The sequence below is a fragment of the Taurulus bubalis genome (genome assembly GCF_910589615.1).
Source record: "Taurulus bubalis genome assembly, chromosome: 14".
NCBI classification, from domain to species: Eukaryota; Metazoa; Chordata; class Actinopteri; order Perciformes; family Cottidae; genus Taurulus; species Taurulus bubalis.
The window spans coordinates 14,726,394-14,740,727 of record NC_136602.1 but is presented as its reverse complement, the minus strand read 5'-3'; the positions used below and the strand labels follow the sequence as shown (position 1 = coordinate 14,740,727).

The 14,334-nt window shown below is 41.9% G+C and overlaps 1 protein-coding gene across 1 annotated transcript in view; it reads left to right on the top strand.

The window, feature by feature from the left end:
• Positions 1-14,334, top strand: part of dst (dystonin) — a gene marked incomplete at its 5' end in the record, with an annotated part of 100,839 nt that overhangs the window by 26,770 nt on the left and 59,735 nt on the right. Inside the window, 20 exons of the mRNA XM_079229655.1 lie at positions 1,048-1,140; positions 7,037-7,203; positions 7,352-7,464; positions 7,643-7,749; positions 7,846-7,965; positions 8,280-8,375; positions 8,486-8,613; positions 10,085-10,178; positions 10,284-10,438; positions 10,781-11,249; positions 11,350-11,478; positions 11,637-11,714; positions 11,823-11,984; positions 12,290-12,394; positions 12,555-12,650; positions 12,735-12,860; positions 12,957-13,109; positions 13,202-13,356; positions 13,488-13,614; positions 13,773-13,956. Coding sequence (XP_079085781.1) covers positions 1,048-1,140; positions 7,037-7,203; positions 7,352-7,464; positions 7,643-7,749; positions 7,846-7,965; positions 8,280-8,375; positions 8,486-8,613; positions 10,085-10,178; positions 10,284-10,438; positions 10,781-11,249; positions 11,350-11,478; positions 11,637-11,714; positions 11,823-11,984; positions 12,290-12,394; positions 12,555-12,650; positions 12,735-12,860; positions 12,957-13,109; positions 13,202-13,356; positions 13,488-13,614; positions 13,773-13,956 — 2,857 coding nt within the window. The remainder of the gene's footprint in view (positions 1-1,047; positions 1,141-7,036; positions 7,204-7,351; positions 7,465-7,642; positions 7,750-7,845; positions 7,966-8,279; positions 8,376-8,485; positions 8,614-10,084; positions 10,179-10,283; positions 10,439-10,780; positions 11,250-11,349; positions 11,479-11,636; positions 11,715-11,822; positions 11,985-12,289; positions 12,395-12,554; positions 12,651-12,734; positions 12,861-12,956; positions 13,110-13,201; positions 13,357-13,487; positions 13,615-13,772; positions 13,957-14,334) is intronic.

Here is a 14,334-nt window from a genome sequence, read left to right as displayed (position 1 = left end):
TACAGCTGGATAGCACTCGTAAATGTAGCAGTCCATGTGTGCAGTTACATCATAGTAAGAGAGATTAGTTCCCTTGTAACCACTAAAGTAGACAAATGCATGCAAAGGCACATGTATCATTGAGGTGGGAATGCAAGCGGCACACTGTTTCTGAATATCTGGCCTCAGACACACAGTGCCACATTGTGTGGGACAGCACCATTCAGAGGTGATTACCGAGACACTGCCTATTCTCCAACATTACACACTGTTGGACTCGTGGCATTTATCATCTTTCTCGGTGAAAATCACAAATCAGCTCCCAGGAATAGTAATAGCAGCGTTTAAGGAGCGCTGACTACAAATCCCATCGGTGGGGTTTCAGAGAGCTATGATCGCCCTCCCCTCCCCCCATAACTCAGGATGTGATGAAGAACACGGCCTTGCTCAGCCGGAGCCAGATGTGATGTAAGACTTGAGACAAAGGAAACATAGATGGTCACAAAAGAGTTGATCTATTGTTTTCGCTGCAGTACACACTAGATTATTGCATCATCTGTAGTCTTTCAATGTAAAATGATCTGTTAAAACCTCCTCAAATCTCCCCCTGCAGCGTATTGATTGCAGTTATAACAGACGATCAGGCTGGCTTTGGAAGAATAGATTACCTGTTCTAGTAAATAAAGGATGTGTTTGGACTCTGTTGTATTTTTTGTATTTTTTTTTGTGTGGAATTTTTCCCTCTGATATGAGGAAAGATAAAACTGGCCGAACTGCTTTATAGCTTTGATTACTAGAGTGTTTGTTTCCCATCTCAGTCCCACATGGTCACAAAGTAGCAGCTCCCTGACATAATATAATGACTATTGTGCCACCTTGTGGTGCTTGTTACATGACAGGCAGACGAGTCAAAAAAGACAAAACATTGTGACCCTAATATTTAGTACTTGTTTAATAATCCATGTAAAGGTGAATGCTACAATTTAGAAACTCAAAGAGCAGGATTTGAAGATTTGGAGATATTGTAAATATGCTAATCATGTGTTTCCTTATTGCCATTGTCATTAGGTCAAACTTGTAAATATCAGGAATGATGACATCACAGACGGCAACCCAAAACTGACCCTGGGATTGATCTGGACCATAATTCTGCACTTTCAGGTCAGCATTGCCACATCATGGTTTGGTAATTCTTATGATTTTAATAGCCAAGAAATTAAAATGATCTATTACCCTGATACTGGATTATTACTTATTTTCTTTCATTGTATTATATATAAGTGGTGAGTTCACACTTATAAAGGCTGCTAATGTTTTACTTTACATCTTTACATCTTTCTTGATGTTGTCAAATTTTGAAGGCAGAGTTTTTTTCACATAATTTTTCTATGTTTTTTTAAAGTTTTAAGAGGTTTTGGGTTTGTTATTACATAATCACATGATAAATTGCGCACGCACGCACGCACACACACACACACACACACACACACACACTCACGCACACACACACACACACACACACACACACACACACACACACACACACACACACACACACACACACACACACACACACAAAAAGAAAGTGGATGTTTCTTCTTTTGACCACAAGGTGTCAAAGCTGTGCAGCATACATACATCATGCTGAATGCTGTGATTGCAGTCTTGCTCACTGGAGATGACAGTGATGATATATAATGTTAGTGTTTATCAGGCTTACTTTAATTCATGTTTGATTCAGCATGAGTTGTAACTTGACAAGTTAACATCATGTAGCTCCTGGTCGCAAAAAAATTGTTTGTTATTTTACAGGATGTATTGGGACATGCAAAATGCTCTTATAATGCACCTTATAATGAGTCTGTGTTTAAATGCAGAGGGCAATGGCTAGAAAGTTGCTTTGATTTGTCAGTGTAAAGTATTTTACTATATGAGTATTGTATTTCCAAACGGACTTTGCACTTCAGAGAGTTGTGATGGTTTTCAAATGTCCCTGTGCTTTAGTCTGGGTTGATATTTCTCCCTGAATGTTCTCTTCAGGATTACTTATCATTTTGTTGCTGGAGTGACAACAAAATGGTTAGAGTGAGTGTGTGTGTGTGTGTGTGTGTGTGTGTGTGTGTGTGTGTGTGTGTGTGTGTGTGTGTGAGCGCTCACACATGCTGGGAGTATCCAGGTGCTCATCAAAGTGTCTGTCCAAAATCCAATAGCATGCCGAAACTTCATACTTGACTACTTCTCACTCTGTTTTCCCTTCCCTCTGTCTCTCTGGCTTCTGCATCGGATTATTAATATATTTGGCACACGCCACATGCTTCAGTGGTTGGTCAACATTGTAATAGTCTTTCACACTTGCAGCTTTAATTGAGATGGTACTGAGTTAGCACATTCTATTAGAACGAGAATGCATCTGTCTGACTGACGCCCTCAATGAAATTACGTGGGATAAAGTGGTTAATAGTCATTTTGTCTGGACTCGCTGACAGTTAGCTTCAGTGATGGTGCCAACACCTGCTGCTGTTTGTCTCACGCAAGCCCTTGAGCAGCGATGGGCCTGTTTCTTCTTGATTTAGAACGATAGCAGCGCCGGAGAAAAGTCATAGGCTACATCTTGGGCTTTATTATATAACCACAGCTGACAGCAGGTTGACATGCATGAACTATATTTTGTATTATGCTAGTTGATTTGAGGGCATATTTTTTGAGATTTTCTTATTGCTCCAGGGTGTTGTATTATTTGAATTTGTAATATGACCTCACACAGAACCAATCAATTATCTTGCTCATAGTTGGTTCACTGTTTCACAGTTTAAATGTTGTTCCGGTGTTTCGGACTCTATCCTTTGTGTGATCATGTCTGTGCAGATGAGAACGTGATTTCATTACACAACGCTGGCGCTATTCTTTCTGTATTTTCACCTGGAACATGGTGTTGAGTGTGATGTTTATTTTAGTATGCAGCCGTTGACAACGCACCACCATTGTTGTCTGATATTTCTATGCCTGTTGGTCTTGTTTGTTTATTTTGCCCTGATTGTCACTTGATTGATTGTCACTGTCTCTTTATCTGTTGCTCTTTGCGCAAACACAAAGTCATGATTCAATTATTTCATTCATTCACTGTAAAAAAGAAAAGAAAAAAACCTGTAACATGTACCTATATAAATCATATGAAATGGTCTGAATAATTTATTTTACTGAAAGAAAACATGTACAAACATAATGGAATACTGCAGTAATACCAGTATTTAACACTTAGTCAATAAGTAGCCGTGAGAGTGATCACACTACGCTGTAGTTTGAACTGTGTCGGCTGTCAGGTGACTTTGACCTTCAGGGAAACTTCAAATACTGTTAGCTAACAGTGGCACAGTGTTATTTTTAGCTCAGTTGTGTGGTGCCATTATATTTACCCTTGTACCCACTACTTGATTGTCTTTTGGTCATGTTATAAAAGTATTGATACATTCCTCCACAGTGGACTTGTGCCCCGCGCTGTCAGACCATAGTATGTTGTTGTAATGGTTTTATGTGGTGAATCACTTCCTGGTCTGAGCGTTTTGCCTCTTTGTGAACTGCAGTGGTGGTGATCTGTTCAGATAAAAGTGTTTGTTTAAACCGTTGGACTTAAGCCCCACCTCTGGCTCCGCCATTGTCCGTAGCTTGATTAATAGACAAAGTGAAAGCACTTTGTTGTCCAGCTTGGATTTGCCTCTGCTTCTGTTGCTCTCGTTGACCTATCCTGTCCTGTTCTGTTTTTCAAAGCCTTTCCCACCGGCTGGGTCTCTGTCTGGCTCACGCAGCCAAACTTGCTGAGCCAAAATTTCTCACAGCACAATAGACGGCCATCAGCTGGCATCCACTTGCAGTTTAAACCTTGTCCTCCCTCCACCGCTTATTAAAGACACTCATATTAGGAAACATACGAGGCGGCTGTGACGTGCACATGTTTACTGTGTAGACTAAGCAGACTATAGCCAGCACAAAACAGGTTTGTCCACAAGTCTTTTCCAATCTTGCATAGCTGAGAAATATAAGCACACAGGCAGTGTCTGTGAGTGTGTGTGCATTTATGGCGTTTGTGCTGGATTAGCAAAGCCAGAGAAATGTTTCAAAGGTCAAAAAGGATTCCAGTGTCAGAGGAGAGACTCAAGAGAGAGCACGCGGGAAAGAGAGAGAGAGAGAGAGAAAGAGGCTGACCAGCTCTCAGCTGTGTGTCAACAAAAGGAAAAAGTCAACTCTGCTCGAGTGGAGCGAGCTTTATGTCTGGCTGCCGGCTTTTCGGTCACTGTTTATTGTGTGCTGGTCGCACAGCGTGAAAATGACTTTCTGTCAATGGGATAGTGACTCTTCAGATCAAGTGGAGCTCACCGGATACTTTGCCTGAAAACAGGCTCACTGTTGGAAGTTCAGCACTGTCGATGGGTGAGAGACTGTACGACTCGACTGTCAGCCATGGGAAACATCTGTGGCTGTGTTCGAGGCCCTAAAGAGGAATGCTATGTTGACCCCAAGAAAGCTCCACTGAGCCTTGAATCTAAAGAGCTTAAAGGGCGACGCTATTTTCAGAGAAAGAAAAGGAAATCAGAAGCCTTTCAGCCTGCTGGATCCCTCGGGAGTCCTGGAAGTGACGCTATTGCAACCGAGGCCATCTGCAACAGTGCAGAGCCTCAAGATGGCCCGGATGGGAACGCAGAGGAGTCCCAAGCAGAGCTGGATAAACCATCGGAGGGGGAGAAACATCTACCCAGGCAAGACAGCCTCAGCACAGGCGTCTATGTTGGTGAGGTACCGGTTTTAATCCTCAGAGATCCCTGTAATCAATCAAGCAAGATGTTAGCTCACAGGTTGGGAAGGTTTCCCACAGAGCAGACAGAAGACGACCAGAGCAGCTCCACCGCAGGAGGAAAGCTCCGCTGTATTAACACAACTTCCAGAGGCGTCTCCGCTAAGGATGGCGTGCTTGTGAGGAAGCTGCTGCGGCGACAGTTAAGGAGGGCGATAAGCTTTGGCGCAGTGGAACACATGCTGCGGACTCTGAGGGGTAATGACAGACCAGGGACCGAGGAGACGCTTGCCAAGATTATATGTGGCTCTCGAGCACACAGGAGGAGGAGACGGAGGGCCTACACCTGCTCTGGTTACGTAGAACACCTTGCATCTCCTTCCAAATGTGTTTCCACCCAACACGAGGTAAACTTAGAATGTGTTATTTATGGCCATTATTGGTGTTATTTATGATGGATTAAAAAAAGTGCTTGATTGGGGTAAAATGTAACGTGAGCATTGACTGGTGTTTAAATCATTGACGCTATGCTCTACAGTGAGAATACTAGTTTTCTCATTGTATCCTTTTAGGAAATCAGTAGCATGGGCAATTGTTTTTAGAGCTTTATGTCATCACTGTGGTATATTCTCTTCCTATACAGCATCAGGGAAATACATCGAGATTTTAGACTTCGGTTTTAAATCAATCTTGGAGCGAAAATCGGCTGTTATCCGATTTTGGTTTTTAGATTTATTTGTGGGGTTTTGGTTTTGTTGAGTACATTCATAACACATGGTATGTCTGTATTAATGTGTATTCATTTTGTTAATTAGTGATATCACTAGAACAGTTGTTGTATTCTAGTGATTCCTGTGGGTCATTGGGAGGCTGAATTGTGTGACATTAACTGGTGTTTATTCTAATGTGTGGCAATCCTCCAACCCCTCACAGTTGATGTTTGTTCCCTCTTCTTTATATTTTGAACACTAATGTCAGCCAGAGTTTGTATAAACGGCACATTATAGAATCGGCAACGGTCATATTGATTGTATCATGTTGTCATTCCTTCATGTTTACTTTAACAAAACAAAGGACATTATGGTTGTGGATTTCAGGTACAGTCTCTCCCTCCTTCAACACCAACTGTGTTACAGCGCTCTGAAATGACCCTGAAAGCACAGCAGCGTCTGTATTTTCCTATAAAAAATGAAGTATTATGATGCTTGTGGATTAATTATGGGTCTCGCAGTCTTATTGAATCAGTTTCTGGAAACCTCAGCCTGCCCAGGAGAAAGAGACTTAACAGTCAGTGAAATTCAGCTCTTATACCTAGGAAGTTTGAGTTACTGCCACAGTCACTGCTTCAGGGTTCCAGCTGGACAGACTCAAATGAATAAATCAACTTTTGTTTCGGAGGCCTGTTAAACTCTTGTCATGCTTTGTATTAACTGGACTAGAGACATGTTTCAGGCTTTAGGGTTTACACGGTGTGGATAGGCTGGTCTGTAGGGGATGTTTTCTTCAGGGTGATGCTATCTGTCTGGTCGTCTTGTCCAAGCTGTAGTGTGTTGTTACTATCTCTGTCTTTAACTGTTGTTTTTATTACTGATGTCACCTGGCTGCAGACCAGTGATTTCCTGTGATGTTAAAAATAGAAAGATGTGTCCCACGTGCCCTCCATTACAAACTGTGTCACATGCAGGAAAACAGCATCTACAAAGACTTGAATCAACATGACTGAATGTGGTGTGAACTGTAGATAGAAAATCATGTTCTGATCTTGTAAATGTGCTACAAAGCAGGATGTCAACAACACGGTGGAACCTGTGAGGTGGCACTGTTTGTTTGAGGTCATCGTAAACTTCTGTATCACACGTTGTAAAACTATTGGCTAATTTATTACACAACTCTGTCTCACATTTACCATTTTTCAAGTGTGAACATAATTATGAATGAACCAGAAAAGGAAACTGTTACCTCATTAACACCTACTTCACACTTGATTCAATTATGAAATAGATATTTTGGTCTCATAACTTTAGTTTTTTCTATACCATAAGATCTTTGGGAAGCTTAACATATTCAGTCTTTTGTTGGTACATGAAGGTGTTGATTGAATGCAGTAGTATTTTTAAGGCTGTAGTTTGTGTTGTTGTCACATTTGATTGGAGTATATTTCAAGGTGTTTGTTACCACTCGGCAATGCTGTAGTCATAATCTCAAAGGTTGGGGGATTGCATTTGTCTGTGCCTCCGTGACTGCACATTTAATGACTGCGCATCTTGACAGATCTCGGAGATCCATGTGACGGGGGAGTCCGAGGACATGACGGCCAAAGAGAGGCTACTGTTCTGGTCCAGGCAGATAACAGACGGCTACGTAGGCGTACGTTGTGACAACTTCACAACCTCCTGGAGGGATGGGAGACTCTTTAACGCCATCATCCATAAATACAGGTACTGTAACACTGAAGGAATTGTAGTTTTTACAGAACATTAAAGCTATATAATGCATTTAGTGGGTTTAGTGGTCTTCTGTCCACTTATTCTGTCTTCTCTCTTTTAGTTTTCTTTCCTTACTGGTCTCTATTTCTCTGTATTTCAGGCCAGACCTGGTTGATATGACCCGTGTTTCAACACAGGCCAACCGAACAAATTTAGAGAATGCGTTTTGTGTGGCCGAACAGCTGGGGGTGGCCAGACTGCTGGACCCCGAGGGTGAGATCCACACACACTGTCAAGTTTGGTTGAACCCAGAAAACACTCTGAAACCTTTCAACACCTTCGTGCTATAAATCATGGGCAGTGAAGTTTTTCATTTTTGGTTTGAGGGATAATTCCTCTGAACTCAATGTCATGTGTTGAATTCTTTTGTTTTTTTTGCTTCCCTCATCAGACGTAGACGTTCAGTCACCCGATGAAAAATCTGTCATCACATACGTCTCAACACTGTACGATGCTTTCCCCAAAGTACCTGATGGTGTTGATGGAATCAGCCCAAATGTAAGTTGATGGCATCGGTCTACCAGTATCTCATCCCCGGTCGGAGGGAATGTGCTGAATGTGCTTCATTGCTGATGATCCTTTTCATCTGAACAGGATGTGGAGATCAAATGGGTGGAGTACCAGAACATGATCAAATACCTCAGCCAGTGGATCAGACACAATGTGGCCATAATGACAAATAGATCATTCCCCAACAACCCTGTGGAACTCAAGGTATTGAAGATTTGAGTCATTATCAGCTTTATAAGTTGAGCTTTGGCTGTCTCATTTTACAGAGTGCTTAGAATCTGCACGTTTATCTGCTGTAACTGAGACTAAAAAGTGATATTTAAGGATATGAGAGAGCAGCAGCATCCATCAGCTGCAAGATGTCGATAGCTTCTAACAGCGAAAGCACTTTAATGAAGTTGTTTTAAAGACAAGGGTAGAGAGTACAAACAAATCTGTCTCCTGGATAATATCCATTCTGATGCTTTATGGTGCAAGTGTATTAACATGTTTATTATAATTTGTGCTTTCTTTTACAGGCACTTTATACACAGTATCTCCAGTTTAAAGAACACGAAATCCCGCTGAAAGAGAACGAGAAGACAAAAATCCAGACTCTCTATAAAATGCTTGAGGTATACAAATTAAAAATAGACAAGCATGTTGCTTTTGAGTACATATTGCAGTGCCTGTCGTGTTATGCACTGTAGTGGTAACACGTCTGTGTTTGTGGCATATCTGACAGATGTGGATCGAGTTTGGACGTATTCAGTTACCCCAGGGTCATCACCCTAACGATGTGGAGAAGGAATGGGGTAAACTAATAGTTGCCATGCTGGAAAGAGAGAAGAGCCTGAGGCCTGAGGTGGAAAGGTATGTGGAGGCACTAGGCGTATTAATACTTTGTGTTTCCTGGATCAATATAATGTGATTGAAAGGTCTTATCTTTATAGTCTTTATAACTTAATATTATGGGCTACTTGTCAGCCAAAATTCACAATTTATCTAACACACAGAGACACGTAGCTGGTGTTTGGATATGACAACATGTGGGACTGTTTGAGGCAACACACAAGGATTTAAAGCAATGTTGTGGACATTTGCTGCTTTTCTAAGTGAAAAGCATTTTGATAAAGAACAAATAAGCTTCTTAGGTCAGCATAACGTTATCTGGGCTTGGAGAGGCAGAGTGCTGCAGCATCATATTGCAAGCCCACTAATGTCTCTTCTGCACTGAGGGTCAGTGTTTATGTCAAAGATCGATCGACCTTATTAAAGTAGAAATCCCCTCACTGAACCTTTGCACACTTCAATATGATTTCTATCAAGATATTTATGAGCTGTTGCACGCAATATTTCTTGATCACATTTACTGCAGCCAAGTTTGCATATATGATAATAATGATACGGTTGAGTTCTGTTCTGTTCTGCTCAGATGATCGAGTGATATGCAAAATGAGCAGTAAACAAATGACTCCTGTGAAAAAAAATAGGTGTTTTCCGTCCAGGAACATAATCATGACTCATACTCATATCTACTTACTTTAAAATTGCCAGAAATGTTGCTTATAGTAAGATCACAAAGAGTGTCCGCTTTCTTATGGAAAGCTCAGTTAAGTTGTTGAGTTCTATCTGGTTTCCATCGATGTTTGTTTGCAGAGTAGATCTTTATGCGAACTCCAAAGACTCCGTTGACAATAGTTTAGACAGGTTTATATTTCCATTCCTGCCTTCACGGTCCATAAACACAACACATTCGCAGCATTAATGTTGGGTGTGGTGAAAACTGGCAGAAACAGCAATAACTGCAGTTTGGCAGCACTTTATGCACTCTCAGTTTGTATGAAGGCACACTGTCTCAACCTGCTATTTAATTTTCATCCCCTGAGGGCTGCACATTATTTCAGGGTGGGAGTCACTTTACACGCTCCGCACCTGGCTGTGGCACTATAAATATGAGCAGGTTGAACGCCACTCCATCAGTTAGGTCTACGGATGCTCACAGTCCAGCTGTCAAGGCTAGGCCGAGGCTGGGATCCTTGAAGAGGGATGATTAAGATGAGGGAATGTCTCGGTGACTGTTCGAGTGGCTGGGAGTAGCAGCAGTTGTTTACCACGTAAAGTAAGATGGCCTATTTGAGTGGAATCTCGTCTGCGAGCAACAGCAGCTTCAACAGCTTCGGTTCCAATGACACCAAACCTTTACAAATGAACAGCTTAATCTTTCTCAATAACAGCATTACCTATGGATCCAGGTGAGGTTAAAGTGTGCATTGTGAGGATTTTTTTATTATTAAAATGATAACAACTATAAACTCATAATGTAATCTTTTTGCTTTTGTAGACTTGAGATGCTGCAACAGATTGCCAACAGGGTCCAGCGGGACTGTGTCAATGGCGAGGACAAGCTGGCATTTGCTAGATCTGCCCTGCAGTCTGTGAGTTTAGTTTGATCTCTGTTTGCCTCAATATGAGTTGTGATAAAATAACAGTGTGCACATTCTTTGTCTTGTGTTTTGAGTCTCTTGTTTTCCTCTGCTCAGGATGCAAAACGTCTCGAGTCTGGTATTCAGTTCCTGAATGAAGCTGAGATTGCTGGCTTCCTTTTGGAGTGTGAGAATATCCTCAGACAACAAGTGGTGGACATCCAAATTCTTCTAGATGGGAAATTCCCCTTTGCAGATCATCTTGTCCAAAGGTATATTCTCTTGCAAAAATAGCACACTGTATTTTTCCCGCATTCATTAAGACATCTCATCTGTTGTTTGTAACAATGCATAGTGCACTTTATAAACTCAGTGAAACTGATTGTGCAATACTGTTGTCATATTTTTGTGCCTTATTTTATATATGTTCTTGTACTATTAGCATTTATAGCAATGTTTTTTTGTAATTCTAATTTTTTTTCACCTTAAGTTTATTGTAATTCTTTGTGTATGGAGGACCTAGCAATATAAGCTTTTCATGTACGAAGTAACTATCTGTGCATATGACAATAAAAATATCTTGAATCTTGAATCTTGTTCCTTTTTTAATACAGGGTGTCGAAACTCCGGGATGAACTTTTAGCCCTGAGAGCAGAGTGTTCTTCTGTGTACAACAAAGGTCGCACCCTGACGACAGAACAAACCAAAATGATGATCTCAGGCATCACGCAAAGCCTGAACTCTGGCATCTCTCAGAACATCAACACAAGCATGACACCAGCCCTGACTCCAGCACTCACCCAAGGGGGGTTAAGTACCCCTGGGTCCACATTCACCTCTAGCCTTACGCCGTGCCTGACCCCGTCCTTTACCCCGTCCTCGACCCCCGGTCTGCAGCCTGCTTCAGTCCAGAGCTACATGGGGAGTGGTGGCGGCATGGACCCCGGCAGCCTCAGGCATCTGAAAAACATGCAGATCCGCAAGCCCTTACAGAAATCCTCACTGGCAGACCCCAACATGACAGAAGAGGAGGTCAGCATGACATTTCTTCAGGACCTTCTGAGCTGGGTGGAAGAGATGCAGGTGAGTTGTTGCCATCAGTGTGTTTATAAAGTACTGTTGCTTTATTTGTATGCACTTCAAATAAGAAACTCAATATAACTTGTTTTTTTCTACATTAAAGATGCAGCTGGATCGTTCAGATTGGGGATCTGATTTGCCAACTGTGGAAATGCATTTAGATAACCACAAAAATGTACATAGAGCCATTGAAGAATTTCAAATGAGCCTTAAAGACGCCAAACTGAGTGAGGTACGTCTTTTGTAGTTCACCTCTGTCTTGTTTATTATCTTAGTGTCCTACACAACCTATAACCTAAATAAAGTCTGCAATGGTGCTGCAGTTTCAGCCTTAACTCTTAGTTACTGCAGAGGAAATTTAAGAAGTAAAACATACTTTTCTTTTCTCAGATTCAGATGACCATCCCCATGAAAATACCTTATTCAGACAAACTGAACAAACTAGAAAAGCAGTATGAAAGGCTGTTGGTAAGTGATCTGTTGACCTCAATGGCAATATTCAAAATATTGTTGATCAATAAATGCTAAATGTTTTTTATGTCCTGCATTGAATCAATGAATGTCTGCTCCTTTCAGACCTGTTCAAGAGAGCGACAGAGCCACCTGGAAAGCCTGCATGACTTTGTGTCACATGCAACTCAGGAGCTCATCTGGCTGAATGAGAAGGAGGAGGAGGAAGTCGCCTTTGACTGGAGTGATCGCAACGACAACATCTCCAAGAAAAGAGACTACCATGCCGTATGTTTTTGTGTCGTTTAAATAGACTTCTTCATGAACTGTAACTCTGTGAAATATTCCATGCAGACAGAATAACAAGGGCGTGTTCAGGCAGTTCTCTTGGGTGTATAAGTTTGGCTACGTTACAGCTGCATCCATTTCATAAAACAGTAATCTCAGTGAAGGGATTTGTGTGTTGTGGCCTGCATGATTCACTTCATCCTCAGCTCTGTGAGACAGGATATGTGATTGTGTGAGAGGATGGAGTGACTGGGTCTTTGCCACTACTGGATGCCAGAGATACTCAGCTTCATGTCTTCATACAGGATCTGATGAGAGAGCTGGACGAAAAAGAGGAAGCGATCAAGTCTGTGCAGGACAAGGCAGAGCGCCTAATGCTCAAGAACCACCCAGCCAGGCTCACTATTGAAGTAAGCACTGTTTTTTCCTCTCTGTATACTCAGCTCTGCGTTCAGTATGACAGTAGTCTCCACCCTGCATAAGCTCCCACAATGATTAAAAGATTTTTAAGTCTTTAAATCTTGTAATTTCCCAGCTATTATTCCTGGATATCTTGTGTTTCTCTTCCAGGCGTACAGGGCTGCCATGCAGACGCAGTGGAGCTGGATTCTACAGCTCTGCTCATGCGTGGAACTGCATCTCAAAGAGAATGCAGTTTATTTTGAGGTGAGTTGCTGCCTGCTTTTTAAGTCAATGCAGCAAAGTGCATTTGTTTCTCTCATCTAATTTCTCGCTCTTTTCACCTTGCAGTTTTTCAGGGATGCCAAAGAGTCCATGGATTACCTTAAGAGCCTGCAAGATGCCATTCAAAGGAAATACAGCTGTGATCGATCAAGCAGCCTCCACAGACTGGAGGATATCATTCAGGAGTCCATGGTAAACTGATAGAAAGAGATGTGAAGTGTGCGTTGAGTCAGTTGCAAATACAAACATAAAATAAACAACCTTTTTTGTGGTATGGTGTGTCCCTAGGATGAGAAAGAGCAACTTCTTCAGTACCGCAGCACTGTGGCTGGGTTAGTGGGCCGGGCCAAGAGTATTGTGCAGCTCAGGCCCAGGAACCCTGAAAGCCCCGTGAGATCCTCCATCCCCGTCAAAGCCATCTGTGATTATCGGCAGATCGAGGTATACAGAGCTTCTTTTCGTCAAATTAGCCCATATTTCATCTCAGTTCTTTTCACGGATTTATAGTAAATCTATTCTTCATCACAACTCAGATTACCATTTACAAAGAGGATGAGTGCGTACTGGCCAGTAACTCTCACCGGGCCAAGTGGAAAGTCATCAACCCAGCAGGCAATGAGGCCATGGTGCCCTCTGTGTGTTTCACTGTGCCTCCACCCAACAAAGAGGCTGTTGACATGGCTACAAGGTAAGATGCTATGATGCAAGGCTTCATTTTGTGGCCTGTACTTACAAATACAGTTGTTATCTTGAGTTCAAAGCTCTGGTGACCTGACTCTGGTAGGATGCATTATCTTTGCCTCTTGCTTTTTCCTGCAGAACTGAACAGTTATACCAGAACGTCCTGGCACTCTGGCACCACTCCCACATCAACATGAAGAGCGTGGTGTCGTGGCATTATCTGATGGCTGACATACGTGCCATCCGCAACTGGAATGTGGCTACAGTATGTTTGAATTATGATATTTTCCTTTTCAGACTCTTATCCATCACACTTTTTAACACTAGGTGATGATCATTTAAGAGAATCAGACTCATTCTCGGTCATTCTAGAAAAAATGCAAAGCGCATGTTTATCTTATTCCCACTTGTATTTCTCTTCAGATTAAGACCATGTTACAAGGTGAGCATCAGCAGGTCTTGAGTAACCTGCAGTCCCACTTCGAGGAGTTTCTAGAAGACAGCGAGGAGTCCGAGGTATTCGCAGTGTCCGACTGTGCCCAGCTAGAGAGAGACGTTGCGGCCTGCAAAGACTACTACCAGGAATTACTCAGATCTGCAGAAAGAGGCAAGGCTCACATTCCCCTTTTGCCCCTCCCAACAAGGAGTTTCTGCTGTGAATTGATCTAAACACGCGAGGGAAACCCATGGTTCTTTAAGCCGTTTAAGCTTTAAATTGATGCCTTCTGGCAGAAAAGTTTCTAAAAAGGTGGTTGGCTTAGCTTTGAATGAAAAGCAAAGGCTGGGATGTTGTTAATGTGCAGTTATGTTTTTTCTTTTTAATACATACAGAATACTTATGTTATGTATTTTACGAAGGAGAAACATATACATCTATACAAAAACAAATAGTAATTTGTAATTGTATCATTGATTTAGCTGCATTGCACAGTTTCACTCAGCCTTGTGCTGTGATAATGATGCCACCTAGAGGTGCTTTTGTGTG